The sequence below is a fragment of the Vespa velutina genome, chromosome 21 (genome assembly GCF_912470025.1).
Source record: "Vespa velutina chromosome 21, iVesVel2.1, whole genome shotgun sequence".
Lineage (NCBI taxonomy): Eukaryota > Metazoa > Arthropoda > Insecta > Hymenoptera > Vespidae > Vespa > Vespa velutina.
Genome location: NC_062208.1, coordinates 3,773,691 through 3,793,591, shown reverse-complemented (window position 1 = coordinate 3,793,591; position 19,901 = coordinate 3,773,691). Strand labels below are relative to the sequence as shown.

General features: G+C 42.1%; 2 protein-coding genes and 1 long non-coding RNA gene across 4 annotated transcripts in view; all 3 read left to right on the top strand.

Annotated features, from left to right (window-relative positions):
• The window catches only part of LOC124956254, a 63,376-nt gene extending 57,587 nt beyond the window's left edge, over positions 1–5,789 (top strand). Inside the window, exons 4-5 of the long non-coding RNA XR_007103182.1 lie at positions 2,892–3,000; positions 5,639–5,789. This is a non-coding gene — a long non-coding RNA (uncharacterized LOC124956254). The remainder of the gene's footprint in view (positions 1–2,891; positions 3,001–5,638) is intronic.
• A 9,912-nt stretch (positions 5,790–15,701) lies between these two features.
• Positions 15,702–19,901, top strand: part of LOC124956369 (RNA-binding protein Musashi homolog 2) — a 10,427-nt gene continuing 6,227 nt past the window's right edge. The window contains exons 1-3 of the mRNA XM_047512087.1: positions 15,702–16,006; positions 17,080–17,674; positions 17,819–19,901. The exon at positions 17,819–19,901 is cut by the window's right edge and continues 6,227 nt beyond it. Coding sequence (XP_047368043.1) covers positions 15,702–16,006; positions 17,080–17,674; positions 17,819–18,013 — 1,095 coding nt within the window. The 3' untranslated portion in view covers positions 18,014–19,901. The remainder of the gene's footprint in view (positions 16,007–17,079; positions 17,675–17,818) is intronic.
• LOC124956238 (dipeptidyl peptidase 9) overlaps positions 15,915–19,901 on the top strand; it is a 31,334-nt gene continuing 27,347 nt past the window's right edge. The window contains exon 1 of one of the 2 annotated variants that reach the window (XM_047511759.1): positions 15,915–15,935. The gene's annotated coding sequence lies outside the window, so the exon portion shown is untranslated. Of the gene's footprint in view, positions 15,936–18,050; positions 18,557–19,901 lie in introns of those variants that run through there. The other variant, XM_047511758.1, reaches the window with a different exon arrangement.

The window sequence follows — 19,901 nt, the reverse complement described above, 5'->3', positions numbered from 1 at the left end:
AAGTTTACCGACTGTTCCGAGAGAGATTTACCTCCACCCTCCGAAGAACCTTGACTCTTTCTTTTTTTTTTTCTTTTTTTAAAGCGACGCCTATGCGTCTACGGGGTTGTCAAAAATTGGGATCGACGAGGAGGGGAAGGAGAGGCTTTCGATTCGACTCGTTCTCTGATCGAATTAATTTTCATTTCGATTTACGACGGATTATTATTATTGCTTGCAGCTTGTATCGAAACGTAGCTATTCGTAAAACGAGATTGATATAATCGGTTAGAGGAAAAGTTATAGAAATACCAGGAGAGGGATAAAAACGAATTACGATATATTCTATATTTTTTCGCGCGCATTTTCGCTACGAAACGACTCCTCTTGTGTCGTCTCTTCGACACTTGGCACCACTCGTGTTGTGTACCTCCTTTGCAGCGTCGTTAGCGTTCGAGCACTCAAACGATCCGATTCTCGGGACTCGAGTGTAAATTATTTTTAAGTGCCCGAGACGCTCCGGCTAATCACTCGCATGGAAATGTAAAAGAAGTAGCAATCTCCTTTTGTTTCAACATTGTGCTTTATTGATCGAGCCTTGGATTGCTGTTACCTATGTCTTAGAATCTATTCGACTCACGGGATATATATATATATATACATATATATACACATATATATATATATATATATATCGTTTCGCAGCAAGCCGGATCATCGAACGGATCTATCTCAATGGCACTTTATTCTACTATCTGCTCGCAAACGAATGCGTATGCTTGTGTGTTTGTGTGTGTGGATTAGACGAGTCATTCGGAAGAATTTTCTCGATTCGTTGGAAACGAGTATCGACCCGATGTGCCGGCATATAGTCCGATCTTTCTCCCTATCGTGCCTTTTTGCTTTCTCTCTCGCTCTCCCTCCCCCTTCCCCTTCTTGTCTTCCCTCCATCGTGTCTAGCCTCATCCCCCACCACTTTCTCGAAAACTGTGCGAGAGAGCTGCGTGTTGTGCGCCCGCGCGCCTTTTACGCCTATGGATTTCCTCCTACGTTATTTTCTCTCTCTCTCTCTCTCTCTCTCTCTCTCTCTCTCTCTCCCCCTCCCTCTACTTCTTCCTAGATAGTAGTCCTAGGAATTGCAGGAAAATTAACAAAGTGACCTTGATGCGCTGGAAAAATTAAGCCTGCTTTAAATAAAGACATTTTTAATATTTTCCTTCTCACAATCGTATATAAATCCGTATAAAATAAAAACCGAGAGAAGTCGAAGGAACTCCTCGATGATGGACGCGAATACTCGCTCTGCACGGAGGAAAGGACAAAACTTTTCAAGTTACGTCGTTTTTTCATTCTCCTCCTTTCCCTTCTTTCATATACTTTTTTAACTTCATCCACCTACGTTCTCTCATTAGAGAATTTGTGCGACATCGAAATTTCCACTCTCTTTCGAGACCTTTCCTCGTTTTTTCTTATTTCTTTTTGCTTTTTTCTTCTTTTTTGTTTTTTTTTGTTTGCTTTTTTCTCCAACCTCTCTCTCTCTCTCTCTCTCTCTCTCTCTCTCTCCTCTCTCTCTCTCTCTCTCTCTCTTGAGATACTTGAGAGTAGACGGAACGTCTACCATGACGATCATTCGAGTATCCGAAGCTTGCGAGAACTTTGCAGGAAACAAATTCCAATCGAGTTTGAAGCTCGTCGCAAAGCACGAGTACTTTTCGAGGACGATAGAAGAGATCGCTAGAAAACGGTAGAAACAGCGACAATGACGGAGAATAATTCTTCTGGATTCGTATAACTATAACGGGAATATCTTTTTTTATTCGCTAGGATCATTGTTCCATTCGCGTCATTTCCTCTCACTACTCTCTTTCCTCCTCTTATTCGCGCAATCAATTAGTTATATTACTCTAGGAAATATAAACATCGGGCATTGTACGAAGCCGCCAATGACTATTTAAAAAAGCGCTGTCTTAGCACAATTATTATATTATATTATATTATATTTATATATCGCTTGAGTAGTTGAAAGTGAGTCACCGATTTTAGTATATCCGTGGCTTTATTTTTTATGCAATTGGTATGCCGAGGCACTGTTACATCTATTACACACGTATATATTATACATTTGATATCTGGTAGTTGCGGCAAACTCAACGCATCTAATTTATAATCATGTATACACTATATATATGTATGTATGTATATCTATATATGTATACATGTTAGAAGTATCGTCGCTTATTTTTTCAACTGATCATTTTTCGTTTTACTGCGCATATTATCTATTCGTATGTCTGTGTATGTGTATATATATATATATATATATATATATATATATATATACATATATATATATAGTTGTGTATATCGTTTAGATTTAGATGTATTGATAATTTAATCGTCATTAGTATATCACCCATTGCTCTTTAACGCATAGCCACGTTTGAAGTAAAGCGCAAGAAGAAGTATTTGTATCATAGCAGACTTTTGTGATTGTCTCTTTCGCGTTGAACTTGTTACATAAGCTTCTATGGTAGACTATATTATATTCTTTCCGTTTCGTCGGAACGACGCTGGAATGAGTAAATCGTTAGATATATATATTTGCTGTGTATTTGAGCGGCGGACACGTTTAGAGGTTCGAGAGGGAAAAGAAAAGAGGAAAGTCTCTGACACGTTTTCTTGGTTGAGTCAGAGAAAAGGAGACTTCTTCCGCAGACTTTCCCAGCGACGTTTTGCCATCGAACGAAATGAAAGAGTGGGAAAGAGTACTAGACGGATGAAAAGATAAACAAATAGAAAAGAAAGAAATTAGAGAGAAGGACTACGCTTAAAAAATGGCGAGCCACCGTCGGCCCGTTGATGAAAAGTCTTTTCAGCTGAGAACCGCTGTTGTCTCTTTTTTTTTTTTCAAGGATGCAGGTACGAAATCTGGTTGTCGGACCTGGTGAAGTGACTATGGACCACCGGGTGCGGGCGCGAACGGTGGACCAACGGTGACCAAGACACGGTGTATTGTCTATTGTGAGTTTCCTCTAATTACCAGATCCTAACCGAGCCCAGGTAAAGAAACCACCATGGAAGAGTGAGAGAGGGAGGGAGGGGAAGAGGGGTGGCGCGAGGAAAGAGAGAAAGCAAAGATAGCTTCCTTATCTGTTAGCAAAGTTAAATGCCGACGAGTAGTTTCTTCCGAACGAAATAATAATAAAAAGTTAATTTCCGCGTGGGGGTAAGCAAAAATGGCGAACGAAAAAAATCTCAGAATCTGGCACACCTCGATACTTTCTACGTTTCTTAGAAGAACCTGCAATAAGTTTGGCTCGATCGAATAGAGTCACGCACGCGATCAAATTTAGGTTAGAACGTCCTCTCGACGTTCGCGTAGTAAAAGCCACACTGTGTATCGTCGGTGTTTTTAATCCAACGACCGGATTAAAAGGAGGGAAAAAGCTTGCCGATCGGCGATTCCGCAACGATCGAATCGATGGGTGTGGTCAGGATTTCTGCCTCTCTCGCCAAGAAATTCCCTTCGCGCGCGTTCTGTCGCTCTCTCCTTTTTTCCTTCGTTCGTCGCCCTTTCTTCTCTATCTCCCTCCCCCCCCCTCTCTCTCTCTCTCTCTCTTTTACTCTCGCGCTTCTCGTTCTTTTTTTAGCTGACTCTCTTGCACCAATCGACCTTTCTCTCTTCCTTCTCCATTCCTTCTATGATTCCTATCTCTCTCTCTCTTTGCACATTTTGACTCTCTATTTCTCTCGTTATGCATATTACATGGAAGTAGGGTAATCGTTAGAAAAGTATCACTCTAACATACATAACCATATAAATGTAACGTTGAAAAAGAAAAAAAAAACGAAAATGACTCCTCCCACGATTTAGATCGTTCATAGATCCTTTCGCGAATGGTGTACGCGTGTGTGTAGTAACTGTGTTACGTATGTTTATTTGAGATTTACTTCACCACGTTCCGCGTTACGTAGCCGTGGTAAACGTGCACGCGCGCGCGCGCGCGTATACGCTGTAGTCGGTAAGTAGACTCGTCCGTAGGTTCCCAATGTTACCGATGTTAGAATTTCTCGACGAGTTCTCCCTCTCATAATTTCGCGAAACAGGTTTGGCTCCACGCGATGGAAATGGCAAAAATGCAGGAAATCTTCCTTTTCGATGGAATCCTTATTCGTCGTCCTTTTTCGATCGATTCGAAATAGGAAGCATTTTGTACGGTTAACGCGATAACGAATCGCGTTCCCATATCGTTGGACAGTTCCAACGAATTTCTCTCTACTTTTCTCCTTTTTTTTTTTTTTTTTTTTTTTTTTATTATTTCATTTTTCGATCGTTTATTACGAGGTCGTAAAAGCAACCACAGAACGAGTTTGCGTTTTATTCGACGTTCTCTCTCTCTCTCTCTCTCCCTCTCTCTGGCTTTTTACCGTTTCACTTTTTTTTTGTCTCGTCCTTCCGTTTTTTTCCCTATACCCAACTTCATCTCTTTTTTCTCTATTTTTTGTTTTGTTTTTGGTTTTTCCTATGGTCACGCTACGCGCGCACATTCTCTCTTTCTCTCCTTTCTTTATCGACAGCTATTGGATCGTAACGACGGAGTTACTTTCGAAATCGAGCGTTTCTTTGCAAAAACAATTTCATCTTTTCTTCATTCCGCAGCATCTTTCTAATGGTCTTTGAGAGGTATAAAATAAAAAAATAAATCGTCCTACTCGTTGGAGTAAATTTTTCATTCGTCAAAAGTAATAATTACACGAGCTGTGAAAGTAGAGTAGTAATAATAATAGTAGTAGTAGTAATAGTAGTAGTGGGTAGTGTAGGATACGCGCAGGTTCAATGATGGCTTAGATAAATAATGATCTTCGACCAGAGTAGAGTGTTAGCTTAAAATGATTAGGAATCGTTGTACACGCGTTATCGTTACCTTTCACGAGATATCCGATTAATCGTTTGAACACTTCTCACAGGCTACGACGATTTTAACGTATGCGATAGACATAATAAAGATATTTCTAATTATGTTTGATCGGTAATTGTGATTTCGTAACGTTGAGTAACGTGAGCCAAGAGTCTCGAGCATATTTGTCCTTTATTCGTAGTCATAGAAAATCCGTTCTAAGCTTTCACCGACCATCGTCCTTCATAGCAAATCCTATAGGTCTGTGTAGAGAGATTCCGTTCGATCTGCGATTCGATCTTGCGACTCCGCAAAGTCCGTTGACTTTCCTGCGGCGTGTCTAATAACATGATGTATATACGTATATACAACTTATATAATTGCGTTTGTCTCTTTATATTCTTATATAACACCCGTATAATATTCCTTCTCGTTTGATCTCTATTTAGCAACTAGTCCGTAGTGCTCTTCGGAGCAAACTCCAATATTAACGAAGCATCGATAACAAAGTATCCCGTTGTTTAACCGATTAACTATGTATCACGTTGTCGATTGGTTGATAGCGCATCGTAAAAGAGCATGGGTATATTACGTACACGCATATACTTTTGTGTATACGCGCGCGCGCGTATATATAAATAGCTATATATACATATACGTGTGTGTATGTATTGTTTCAAGTAACTTGGTTGGATGTGTTGTGTTGCGCACTCTCGTCGTATTAAGAAACAAGCACATCCGCAAGTACTCTACTTCCGTAGGAAAGGAAAGAAGTAATGTCAATCCGGTTGGTCTGGTCGTCGTCGATGGTGTGCGGTATAGTAGCCCGAAGAGGGACCATGTTGGATCTCAAGATGGCGCAGAACCAGAGAAGCTTATTTATTAAGGGTGTCGACGACGACGACGGCGATGGCGGTGGCGGTGGCGGTGGCGGTGGCGGTGGCGGCGGCGGCGACGGCGGCAGCAGCAGCAGCAGCAGCAGGAACCTCGAGAGAAGGTTGACAAAGAGAAAAAAAGGTGGTGGCTCGAGAAGAGAAGAGAAGAGAAGAGAAGAGAAGGCGCGCGTGCCCTGTTTGTTCCTTTGGGAGAAGACAAAAGAAGCAGGGATTTCGAGGAGGAAACTCTTCTTTCCTCACCTTCGTGTGTTGCGTACAAAGGATAGCGAAGAGTCCGTGAGCGTGTTCTCCTCCTCTCTTTTGTCATGCCAACGACGAGGAGAAGAGAAGAGAGTGCAAAAGAAAAAGAGACAAACAAAAGAAACAAGAGGGGAAAAGAATGGAGGACGCGCTTCGTCCCGAAGGATCTCGCATCATCCATCGATCGATGCGATAAGAAGCGAGAACGACGTTCTAAAGATCGACAGAGATGGGAGATGGAAGCGATTGAGCAGAACGAGCTAGACCGTGGGCCAAATTCGAGACCGGGGGCTTCGATGAAAACTAGTTCCTTTCTTTCGACCTCTCCCTTCCTCCCCTCTCTCTCTCTCTCTCTCTCTCTCTCTCTCTCTTATTATTGCTCCGTCACTCGGGCGATAACGAAATCGTCAGATGGTGGAATTTTCGAGCGAGAAGAGGAGAGTGGAGGAGGCTGGCGGGGACGAACTCTCGTACGAGACACTGATTTAGCGGTAGGTCAGTAAATTGGTTGAAAAACAGTCAAACACGACACAGAACCGTATTCCTTTTTCTTTTTTTCTTTTCCTTTCTGTTCTTCTATATTCTTTTGTGTTTTTCGTCGCTCGAGTTTTTTCTTCTTATTTTTTCCTTTCTTTCGCTACTCGTTTCTGCAAGATCTCTCACAGTTGTGTTGTTGTTGTTGGTTGTTACCTTTTGACCAAAGTAGTCTCAACCCGAAATTAGATTTTTCACGATCGTCGTCTTTGATGATGTCGATTTGTGGTGCTTGATGGGAGGTGTTCGATACTTTTTCTCTCTCACGAGGACGGCTTTGAGCACAACGAGTAGTAATTGAGATATCGAACACTCCTTCGAAATATCGCAAATAGCCATTTGTTGCTCGTTTTTTAATCCGAGTGGTTTTCTTTGTGTTTTGTACATGTACACGTCGTAGACAGTTATTAGCATATATATCTACGAGCGATTATGTCGGCTTCACTTATTTATTTAGATGGGAAAGAAAATTTAATTAGTCATGTTTATCCAACTTTTGATCGACTTTATTTTTCTCGATTCTTCTTCCTCAAGTAGTTAGACGCAAAGAGATGTATGTCCAATTCTTGACGGTATATAAATTTTAATAAGGCTTAACCAATCGCAATTATAAATCGCCATCGAATAAAATCTAAATATTTAGAAATAAACAACATAGTACATAGTAATAGTTGATAAGTAATATCGACTACATATAAACGAGTATTTTCTTATTTTAGCTTTTAATTTATTCGGTGAGAAAAGAACAATAAAAGAAGAAGATATATTCGTTCTAAAGATTACACGTTATTAGATTTTTTGCGAACGAAGAACGAAACGACGAGAGGGATGAACGTTGTCTTTGCGTTACCACGGGAAATTTCTACGGCGAGACACAGGCTCGATCGGTATTGCCGGAGGAAAAAGTTGTTGATAATGTAGAAATCTGTAGTTGGTACGAATGCGAGCTACCTTTTCTACAATTGGTAAAGTAGTTTGAACGAATTTCAACGAACGATCTCGTTTCCTTTTCCCTACGAATTTCGATTTTTTATAGTACGACCGATTATTATGATGAATTTTTTCTCCAATTACGAAATTTTATTCCTACCAATACAATCCTCTTACGGTCGATAACATTTATGCGATTCCGTAGAAAAATGCGAACGAGTCCACCAACATTGTTGATTAGCATCTTGTAGAGAAAAGAGAGAAAAAAAAAATTGTCGCGGCTGTCGGATTGCATAAAACTGTCCGTGCCTGACTTCATCGGGATTTTTTTTTATTTTCTTTCGAGAGAATGCGAACGATATTTGCGTAAATCCGAAAGCGTTCCTCTCGTTGCGACAGTATATATCGTATATACCAATTCTCCTCCGGCTAACGTTCATCGATTTTTAAACTGTTTCGCCGTGTGTTAGCCATAACTCTATGACCTCTTCGCGCGAAGGTATGTATTACGAACGCTCGGTCGGTAATTCCGAACGAGCAAAAAGCTATAGCCAAGTTTGTTCGTTATTCATACGGCGGAATAAAAATGGCACGACGACGGAGAGAGAAAGGGAGACGGAAATTTGGGACATGGAGAAATTATTCCCTTGCAAAAGGAAAAGAAAAAGTTTCTTGAGAGATACTCGTTGGATGACTAAGACGATGAGAAAGATTCTCGAGGATAATCGATGATTGAGAGAGAGAGAGAGAGAGAGAGAGAGAGAGAGAGAGAGAGAGAGAGAGAGAGAGAGAGAGAAAGAGTGAGAGGAGGATCCTCGAGGAAAGAGAAAAAGGGATAGAAAATTAGTAGAAAGGTTTTTTGCCTTTAATCAAGACTCGCTCGTCGATCGTTCCATGTTCTTTTGCTAATGAAAATGCGAGGGAGAGAGAAAAAATCTCGGATCGGTTGATGAAACGAGCGAAAACAAAAAAAGAAGGAAAGAAAGCTCTCGTTCCTATCGATAGTCGTCGTTCGCATCAACTATTCCTTCTGACCTGGGCGTGCCCAGGATGCATTCTACGTATAAGGCACATTGTTGCTTGGCGTTGGTGTTGGTGATGGCGATGGCAATGCTTGTAGCGGTCGTTGTGGATTTAGGAGGGTTACTACACTGGGGTATGGTGTTTCCCGTTGGCCATCTGTCGAGGGTGCCCCCCGTGGATTAATTGGAGCCCCGCGTATTGATCCAATAACGTCGAGGTACTGGATACACGAGCCACGAAGAGAGAGGGAGCTAACGCCAGTCGTCAGCCTAGGAGAGTAGGGGTTGCGAGAGAGGGAGAGAGAAAGCTAGAGATATTTCTGGGATATATGAGATAGGAGAGGCACTGGGAGGAAATAAGAAGAAAACCTATTAGCTAATGGAAAAATCGTTAGTCTTCGTTAAATAACGACGAATCGTTCAGATTTCAAAATTTCTAATGGGTAGATTTTTTGAATATTTTGGATCCTCGCGTCTATCAAATTTACCAAATTTAGGACCATATGAAAAGGAACTAAAATGAAAGATGTTTACTCGTTCGAAAGTGTACTCGCAGTTCTCTCTCGATTCTTCTCTCGCTCGGCGCTTGTGTTAATTTCTTAAAAGGATTCGGTACGTGAAGCTTGCTGGAAAAAAGGAAGGGTGGGCGTATGTAAGGTGGAAACTTAAAAAGCGGCTACCCTACAAACGACTTTGCTTCAAGACTTTAAACTAACCCCTTTAGCTATTACCGTCTTGTTTCATCTCCGACGCCAACGTACGTTGCTGTTTTACCGCGTTAATCGTCGGTCTTAATTAAAACTAATATCGTCTAAATTAAAACAAATTGAGGACGCAAAGCTCTTAGTCCTTTCCGTGCAATCTCTAAATTTCGCTCGTTGTCGTTTTTCGTCCAGAGAGAGAGAGAGAGAGAGAGAGAGAGAGAGAGAGAGAGAGAGAGAGAGAGAGAGAGAGAGAGAGAGAGAAAGAGGAAGGGTGAAAGAGAAAAAGAAAATAAAAAATAAATACATATATACATACATACATACATACATACATACACATATATATATATATATATATATATATATATATATATATATGTATATATATATATATATATATATATACGTAAAGAATCTTTGCGCGTGTAGAGTTGTAGAAAACAGAAGCAACGAGAAAAAACTACTCGTCGTTCGGAAATGAAGCATGTAACTGAGTTTTTTGGTTTTATTTTCTTGCAATTTGATTTATTATTCATCAACTTTCCATTTTACTTCGACGCACAACGTGATCGTTATAATTCATACAGTTTCTATTGGTTTTCAGACTTCTATCGAGTTTCGTTTTTTTTATCGATCGAATTCTTCCTACACGCAACGACTCGACGAGAGTTTACACGAGCAACATTTAATAATACATATACATATAGATATCCAATATGCGAGTAATCTTTGAATCTCGGACTCGGTTCAACTCGAAATATATACATATCTAAATTCTACGTGTGCATATCTAAATAGGTACACATAAGGTAATAGTGCTTATATAAACGTTTATACGGTTAACGTGTACGTGTGAACATAGCTTGATTACAGCTGCCACTGCGACGTGCAACGCATGCAACCTGCTTTGCCGCAAATACATATATTATATCGATCGCGGCTTTTCAGCCCGCCGGAAAACGCCGTCAACTTTACGTCTAGCATTTTTATATTGCGATGTTATGGATTCTCTTTTTTTCTTTTCTTTTCTTTTCTTTTCTTTTTTATCTCCAATTAAAAAGAAACTTCTAGTCGGGAAAATTAGTTTTGTACGATGATTTTGCATGATTGGAAGAAGAAAGGAAAATAAAAGTAAAAGAGAAATAAGGAATCGGCGCTATTATTCGGATAAAAGTGCTAATAATAGAAAATTTCCAAAAGTATTATCTAAAATCTATAGTAATGCCTACACAACAACGACATCTGCATGTGGCAGCATGTACTCTACGATCTACAACATCTATGGGGTTCTCTGTCTAAGGTCTCTCACGCGAATAAATATGACGGACCTTTTTCTTTTTTTATATATATAATATATATATATATATATATATATATATATATATATATATATATATTTCACAACGAGCTTGATCAGCATTCTCTTCCATGTTTTTCCTTTTACTCTTTCGTTGATTCGTCTCCACGTTCGTTGGTTCGTTCCTTTTCTTCTTCTCAATTTCTTTCAATATCCTCGAGATAAATAAAAGGTAGCTAAATTTCCACTCGTTCCTCGTAGCATGCCGGTGTTCTCTCTTTCTCTCTCTTTCTCTCTCTCTCTCTCTCTCTCTCTCTCTCGCTCCCTCTGTTCTTATCGATGAAAGATTCGCCACCTAGCGTCCATGCCCTGAAGCAAGGTACAGAGAGAGGGCGAGCCGACAACGCGTTCCCATCCACCCCAATCGCGACTTCTCTGCTCCACCCCGTATCGTTCGAAACACCACAGCAAAGCACCACTATCACAGTCATCACGGTTAACAACTTGTCACCGACATCACCAACACAGTTATCATCGGCACTTCCACGTAAACGGTCATCGACGTGTACTCGTCTCACGATCGTTACGAACGAAGAATGACCTCTCTACATTCTACATCTTTCCTTTTTCAAATATCAATTAATCGCATGAAATGTTCTTTGAGAAAAGGAAAAACAAAAAAAAAGACGAGAATTATGATCGACCTCGATGTTAACGTTTGCATCGATCCCGTTCGAGACTACCGCCACCCCTCTTTATGGAGTCACTTTAAATTGGTATATCAAACTGGGCTTGGATACAAAATCGATTCGTTGCTCGATAGATGCTACTTTAAGTGAGACATGAAATTATTTCTTTCTAACAAAATGACAAAAAATCAGGTTGAGTCGAAGAACATTTGCAGAAGGAGACTCGAAACTGCCAATTATCGTGTTTGAATTACCTATAATTATTTTAGAGGATTCTTTAAACTCTTCATTTTTTTTTTTCTTCTTTCATTCTCAAAGGAGAAACGAAGTGTCGAATCATCGTAGATAACGCGCTCTTTTTTTTTTTTTTTTTTTTTTTTTTTTTTTTTTTTTTTTTTTTTTTTTGCAAACTCAGCGGTGAAAAAGAAAAACAGAATTTGATGAGTTATTCTTATATCATATATAGCGTTCAATAACCGGCCATCTTGGGAATGCCTAGCAGAGAAAATGTTGCGGAAACGAAACTCGTGGGTTTTTCTCTTCCAAAATATCTCGTTCTAATCACTGAAAGTTTTCGATCGGACGTCATCGCGACGACTACGTCGAGTAAGAGAACGAGGAATCAGCCGCGCCTTCCAAAAGCTGCCTTATCGACCGGAAACACCACATTGCTCGTGGTATCCACGTTGGCGATAATACGAGAGACATCTCCGTGGAAAGTATTCACCTCGTGGCCATCTTTCTTCCTAAAATAAAACTAGACTCGACTCGTAGATATTTGGCCATGAAAGTTTGCAATTTCTCAAACTAGAACCCCGTTCCTCCATCAAATATGTACATGTACGATAAAACATAATGGCTGCTCGATCAAACAAAGTTTTTCACGAAGCACCGAAAGTAAGATAAGCCTACACACTGCTGTATGTTTTACCGATCCAACGAAGAAGAAGATAAAAAGAAAAAAAAAAGAAGAAGAAAAAAGTAATCAACACAGAAATAGATATTGTAGGAGATATAGGGATAGAGAAGTCAGCCATCATAGCGATGAACGTGTTCTTCCTGAAAAGAATCCTTGCCGTTGAAAATAGAGTAGGATAGAATAATATCGGCGTTGAATGGACCACGAGACGAGGACAATGTCCCATCACACCAGTAACTCTTTGAAGGCGTACTGCTGTGACAGGACAATATCCCCGGCTCTGGTACACATGCGTGATCTCTCTCTCATCCGATGATCGTGGCACTGAACAGTCCCAATACGTTGGTAATACACAGGAGTGTCCCTTTAAAGAAAATCCAAAGACTTTTTCTACATTCTGTTACATTCTGGCCGGATCGATTACTCGAACGCGACGCGCCAACTCGTCTAGGTTGCGTGTTTGTCCTCGAGTTAGCTCGTTGGATAAAAATACGAAGCTTTGTTAATGCGAGGTCGACGACGACGACGACGACGACGACGACGACGACGACGGCGGCGGCAACAATGACGAGGTTTCTTCTCGTTCGCGTTCCACCGGTCGGCAAACTTTGCTCTCGTCCTCGAAGAAAGACTGTTCCTTCCGCGTTTAGTGCGCGTATCGCTCGGTCGAGCGTCCCGACGGCACTGCGTCTCTCGATGGCGGTGCCGCCTCCGCACCCTGTCCCTCCCCCACCCAAAGTAGGAGAGAGACGATCGGCCACCTTGGAGCCCCACCAGAGCAGGACTCACCCTCGAAAGTACCGACGCACCACAGCTAAAGAGACTCTCTCTCTCTCTCGGTGAAGCTACGCGCGTCTCTACGTAGCGTAGCTTGCGCTTGCGCTTTGTCAAGAGCGCGCGCGCACCCCCACAATAGAAAAAGGAGGGTAGGCGAGTTACTCGATGTTGCCGTGGGGCCACTGCTGTTTACCGGCCATTGGAGTATTCGCCGATACACTGAAAATACTTCGATTTATCGCTACTATCGTGTCCTTCTCTGCTTTTGCTTTTGCTTCTACTTTTGCTCGACTTTCCTGCGAATATCTTTTTCTCTTTTTTTTTTTTTTTTTTTTTTTTTCTCTCTCTCGAATCTCCGTACTGCGATCCTCTTCGAATTCGACATCCCCTTTTACTCTCTATTTTTCATATTTCTTATTTCTCGAGCTTCCGAGAGGCTTGGCTATGGCGAACCAAGCGAACGGGGTCATGGCTAGAAAGAGCGTCGTAGTTGATCGCAAGTTTCTGGATGTCCCCGCTCTCTCGATGTCGTCCCGATCGATTTCGGATTCGTCGATGGATTCTACGAGGTCGTTGATACCGCGACTAACTCTAAAGCTAATCGTGCAAACGTCTTTGTTCACATTCCTGTGTTACCTAATGATCAAGTAACGCGGTAGTACGACGAAGTTTGCTTTACCGATCAAGATGGGGGTTGCTACCAGAGGAACGAAGAAAATAGGAGGATGAAATAAGCCGTGTCTTCTCCTCTTAATCCTACATCCATCGTGTGAAAATTTCCTTTGCTCCAATGTGTGCGATGTAGCTAAGAATTTCATGAGAGAGAGAGAGAGAGAGAGAGAGACAGAGAGAGAGGGAGGGAGGCAGGAAGAGAGAGATCCCCATCGCGATCGATTCCTTCCGCGAGCTCGAGAAAGACACGGTCTAGGGAATTCTCTAGACTAGAGAAGAAAAAGATTCGAAGAGAGGGATATATAGCAAGGAGATGTAACAACGAAGAGAAAGAGAAAAATAAAAGGTACGAGGAGAAAAGGAAGGAAGAAAGAATTTTCGCGGGGATGGATCAGGCCGCACGCGGTGCGGCTCGGCGCGGTGCGGTGCGGAACGCGACAACCCCCGGAAGAGAGCCGGCTGGAGAGGGAAAGAACGGAGGGGCGTATTGATCCACCAGCTGCGCGTTCTCACCCTCTCCGCCTCCACCGTTGCCACCCCCACTATCACCAGAGCTTCTCTTTCTCCGTTCCTACATCGAAACACGTTCGCTCGTTTCTCTTCGACCCTCTCCGGCAGGCAGGCACTCTACTTGCCTCGGGACCTTCTCTCCGCGATCGTGCATCCCCTTTCTCGTCTCGCAAGCTCGACGCCGCACCCCATCCAGCGCGCACCCTCTTTCTCTCTCTGACCGTGCCCGCGAACGTGCACGATATATCCAAAGCGAACTGACGCGCGACCCGTCTTTTTCCTTTTTCCCATCTTCTTTTCTTTTTCTTTTTTTTCTTTTTTCTTTTTGTTTCTATTTCCTTGCTTCATCCATTTTATTTGATCGTTCCTGATGTTTCTTCCTTTCTCTATCGCATCCCCCTGACTCTTATTTTCTTTCGTTTCTTTTCTATCCACGTCGTTCTCCCTTCTTTTTCTTCCATAGAGAGTTTCTGGATAAAGTCGTTCGCGTAATCGAAGGAATTCTCTTCCTTCCTTCCTTTTCTCCTTTCCTTTTCGAGGATCGGCGTTCATCGAAAATGAAAAAAACCGATGAAGAATCAATTGATCGGATTTCCTCACATGCGACGATTCCATGAGAATAACTCATGGAGACTAAACACTAGCTTGGCATTCGTTCCTCTATAGTTTGACAAACTTTCGTATTATTCGCCATTTTCTTTCGACGTCGACGAGAAAGCTCTCACCGACGTTTGAAATCGTGTTGGCTCATCGATATTACGACGATTCGTAAAGATCGATCGTGCCTTTTAGAGGGATCGGGGACGAGCTATCCGATTTGATTCTCGTGGTAAGCCTAGTTCGTCCTTGGTAAATCAAGAGCTAGTAGACAGGAGATATGTGTATGCATACGTGTGTATATATATATATATATATATATATATATGTATGTATATATATGCATGGAAATAAATTGGCGTTACTTGTATTTTAAGTAGATGATAAGAAACATACCTTGAGAACACGGGGGTTGCGCAAGTCGAAAAATCGTGGTACCGAAGGAATTTCGAATCGATGATAATCTCTGAAACTAAAAGCAAAGAAAGAAATGCTGACTAAGTGGTCGTTATAAAGAAACGGTGTTACCGAAGGACTTACGTTACATCGATCGTAGTCACAAACATCCTGTGGTAGCACATGAAAGTGATGGAAATCAATAACGCCGCCTTCAATGCGAACAGTGGTAAGAACTGAAACGTACGATATAAAATGGGCAAAGAAAAGATGTGACGAGTATAAGATTCATATAGAAGAGTTTTCACGTGCTTAGTTAATTTTCATATTGTTAGAAACTATAGCGTATATAGTCCCCGTATGTTCGTATCAAAGTTGTTTAGTTGAAAGAGATAACTATATTTGGTTCCTCCCTCCCTCCTTTTTCTTCCTTTATATATTTTTTTTTTTTTTTTTTTTTTTTTTTTTTTTTTTTTTTTTTTTTTTTTTTTTTTCAAGAACCAATGCTTCGATCGAGGAGTAGGGGATTTCAAAGACCAATTTTTCGAGCATCCCTACTGCTCGTCCAGGCAATGGTAATTAGAACGTTCTGATCTATTGCTGTACCGATGAATCTGTGGGATTTATGTTTCAGCGCCGGCATGGAGGCAGCGAACGGTGCAATCGAGCACGATTTTCACAATGCTCTGGTCCCGATAAACGGTAGCCATTCCGGCAGTTCTGGTAGAAGTACACCAAACGGAGGTGATCCAGCCCCTGGAAAACTCTTTGTCGGTGGTCTGTCGTGGCAAACTAGTAGCGAAAAGCTCAGGGAATACTTTGGCATGTTTGGAACCGTAACTGATGTTCTCATCATGAAGGATCCTGTTACACAGGTCGGTTTTATCATCATGACTCTCGAGGAATTAGAAGGAGCGATCGCTTTATATGAGGCTGTTTGCATCGCGTTAGAATCAATCTTTCTCTCTCTCTCTCTCTCTCTCTCTCTCTCTCTCTCTCTCTCTCTCTCTCTCTCTCTCTCTCTCTCTCTCTCTCTCTCTCGTTTTGCAAAATACGTTTTCATGGTGGACGTGCACGTATGACGCGCGCATTGTCCAATCGTTCAAAGCAGCAGCTTCGTGTATTTGCTCCCAAAAAGACCAATTTTTCGTCTCTTTCTCGATAGGTCAAATCGTTTAAAGCAGTTCTTTCATTGTACCTTCCAAGTATATAATATAAACGTACAAGACGCGCGACGAGTTCGTTTTCAAGGAGATTCGATGCACCAGTTTCTATTCCTTTCACTTTTGCACGAGACTTTATACAGTAGAAAGTAGAAAGAGAGTTGTACTAATCGATGTAACTAATAGCTGAGAGAGTATAAAGGAAGTAGAACGTAATAGTACAATGTATTATATTGACCGTAAAAAAGTGACGAAGGGCAGAAATATATCGAAAGTTTGCTAAACGTAATTGGGGAAACACGTTTCGCGTAGGGGAATCGAGAATTACTTACGATCCGTAATTGATATTTAAAAATTTTATTCTCCTTGTCTTATATTTAACCCTAGAATGTTTGTCTTTAAATTAGCTTGGAAAGCCTTGCATGTAAATGGTAGTTTGGTAGCATTAGCTAATTGTAAATAACAACATTTATATATACATTATATATATATATATATACATATATATATATATATATATATTTATTTATTTGTAATACGACTACTTTTTCGATGCAGTTAGAATCAGGAATATATACGGATACAGACACGCACATATATATATAGGTATATGTGTATGCATTTCGGCGATTGGAAATTGTTCGGTGAAAAGAGCAGGGCGAGAGACGTGTTTTCGCGATATTGCCCCAGGTGGAACGGTCGAGCGACGTGTTTGAATTTAGGCGCAAAACGGAAAGAGACAAAAAAAGCAAAAAAAAAACAAAAAAAAAAAAAAAAAAAAACAAAAAAAAAAAAAAAAAGAAAGAAAGAAAAAAAATCAAACTAAGTTTAAGAAAAGAGAAAAGAAAAAAGAATGAAAGCCCCAAAAGGTAGAGAAAGCGGACAGTCGTGCATCGTGGCCGTTCTGGCTTTATCGGTTACAGCGTAGTCGTGGGTTCGGTTTCATCACGTTCGCCGAGCCCGGCAGCGTCGACAAGGTGCTGAAATGTCCCATCCACACCCTGGACGGGAAGAAGATCGACCCGAAGCACGCGACGCCGAAGAACCGCGCGAAGCAGGCTAATCGGACGAAGAAGATCTTCGTCGGTGGGGTGAGTCAGGAGACGAGTAGCGAGGAGGTGAAGGCCTACTTCAACCAGTTTGGCAAGGTCGAGGAAACGGTGATGCTGATGGATCAGCAAACGAAGCGACATCGGGGTTTCGGCTTCGTTACTTTCGAAAACGAGGACGTGGTGGATCGCGTCTGCGAGATCCATTTTCACACTATCAAGAACAAGAAGGTCGAATGTAAGAAGGCTCAGCCGAAGGAAGCCGTTCAACCGGGTGCCTTAGCACTCGGTAAGAGAGTGGTTTTGGGCGCGTTGGGCGTTAGATTGGCGCCCCAACCGCCGCTCCCGGTGGCCGCGGCGGCATCTCAGATCGTCGCCGCACAAGCGCAAGCCCAGGTACAAGCGGCCGCGGCCGCGGCCGCGGCTGCCCAAGTGCAAAACGCCGTCGCTGGCTACGGAAAGTTATTCGCTAGTAGCTATCCCGCGTTATCCGCCTATAGATATGCGCCCTATCCGATTCCAGCTGCGGCGGTCGCAGCCGCGGCCGCGGCCGCGGCACCTGCCCCGGCTCCGGCCCCTCCTGCGGCCGCCGCGGCTGCCGCGGCTGCGGCTGCGGCGAGTCCGGCCGCGGCGGCAGCTCCTGGCAATCCCTATCAAGGATATTCCCTGACAAACGTCGACATGTCGAGCTTCCAAGGTGTCGATTGGGGCTCTATGTACGGCATGGGCATGTACGTCTAAGCTCCTTCCTTCTATCGTCACACCTGTATTTTTTCTCTTTCCTTCCTCAAATCCTTTGCTTCCTCCGTCTCTCCTTACACTACTCTCATGTCCCGTTCGCGTCGTTTACCTTTCGCTTGTACCAGCGACTCTTTCTCTCTTCCTCAACCAACTTTGACTTGTCGCCCATTCTTCCTCTCTATTCCTCTATTTTCTCTTTTCTCTCTCTCTCTCTCTCTCTCTCTCTCTCTCTCTCTCTCTCTCTCTCTCTCTCTCTCTCTCTCTCTCTCTCTCTCTCTCGACCATCACCAGCCTGACCGCCGACGCGAACATTCGGAGAAATCGAATGCGAGATTTACAAGTGCCTGCTGCTTATCTCTCTGGAGTCTACGACGATGACAACAACATCAATAAGAAGATCCTCGTCTATCTTCGCGAGAAATATCGAGGCAACATCGATCCTTTGGTAGAAGCGCGAACGCACGGCGCGAAGCGGCCGGACCTTGACATATTTGTTATCTCCTTCAAGATCAAAAGTTCAAACCGATAAAGACTGGAATACGGGTATGTACCGCAGGATGACTGATCTCGTCGATTAGAGAGATATTCGTAGCCACGAATTCGAATTAGAGGAAGATGTAGCTGCGAACGAGTCGCGATATGTATATGTATCTCTAGTTAAGGACGAGGCGAGCGCGTGGAGAAAAAAAAAGGGAATATCGAGGAGCGAGAAGAGAAACGCGATGCTTCGAGACGAATTCCAAGTTTTTTCTTTTCTTTTTTTTTTTCCTTTTTTCTTTTTTTTACGTTCTCTTCATTGTTCTTTATTGTCTCGATTCGAAGCTATCACGATCTTTTGTTTTTTTTTTTTTTTTTTTTATCCCCCTATTTTCGAGTCGTACATTCGTATTTCGCGCTTGTCGATTCCCAAGTTCCACGTTCCCCGTGGCAGTGTTACGGTCTCGTTGTTGCGGTTTCGTCTTGCGGCCCCGAACGTAATTACTGATTATCAATTTAAAAAATTTGCGTCACCGAATCGACCGAACCTTCGTTTAACTGGTCGTTCTCCTTTTTTAAATGCGACGCGTGCAAGCAATAAAATATACCGTGAAGATAAAAAAGAAAAAGAAAAAAAAAAAACGGGGGTCAGGCGCGATACCGCCAACAAACGGGATAACACCTTCCAATGGTCTTTGTCTCAGTTTATTTAAATATTTTTTTATTCTTTCTCAAGTTATCTTTCTTTTCCGTACCCAGCGAGAATCTGCTCGTGCATTTTCCCGAGAGATAGTCGAAAGTATCTGTTATATCGATCGTATCAATCCCAACTACGATCGATCTTTTTTCTCGACTTTCGACACTCCGTATTTTTGTCATTCTCGGGGAAGCGTAACACAGCGACTCTACACTTTCCGTAAAAAAAAAGACACGGGGACACGAGAGATATTTGCATGTGTATGTACGCAAATATATATATACACACATACACACACACACACACACACACACATACAAAGAGCATACAAAATACATACGTACACGTATATACAAGTGTGGAAGGTCGCTTCGATCGACAAGAGTACAGACAAATACGTCTAGATATATGATGTATAGTGTAATACATATATATTTTTCTTCGAGTAACGGAAGACAATATTTCTCCGATCTTGGTCGCGCGTACATTAATATTAATAATAACTTTTTAGATGACGCGTTCGCGTAAGATTAGTTCTCTTGCGTAAAAAGCTGGGTTATCGTTACATTTACACAAATACACATATGCGCGCGCGCACGCACACACACACACACACACACACACACACACACATGCATACACTCAGAGAGAACGAGACACATAATTGTACGAGACACAGATAGTATTTAAAAAGACATTTCGACATCCGTTTTG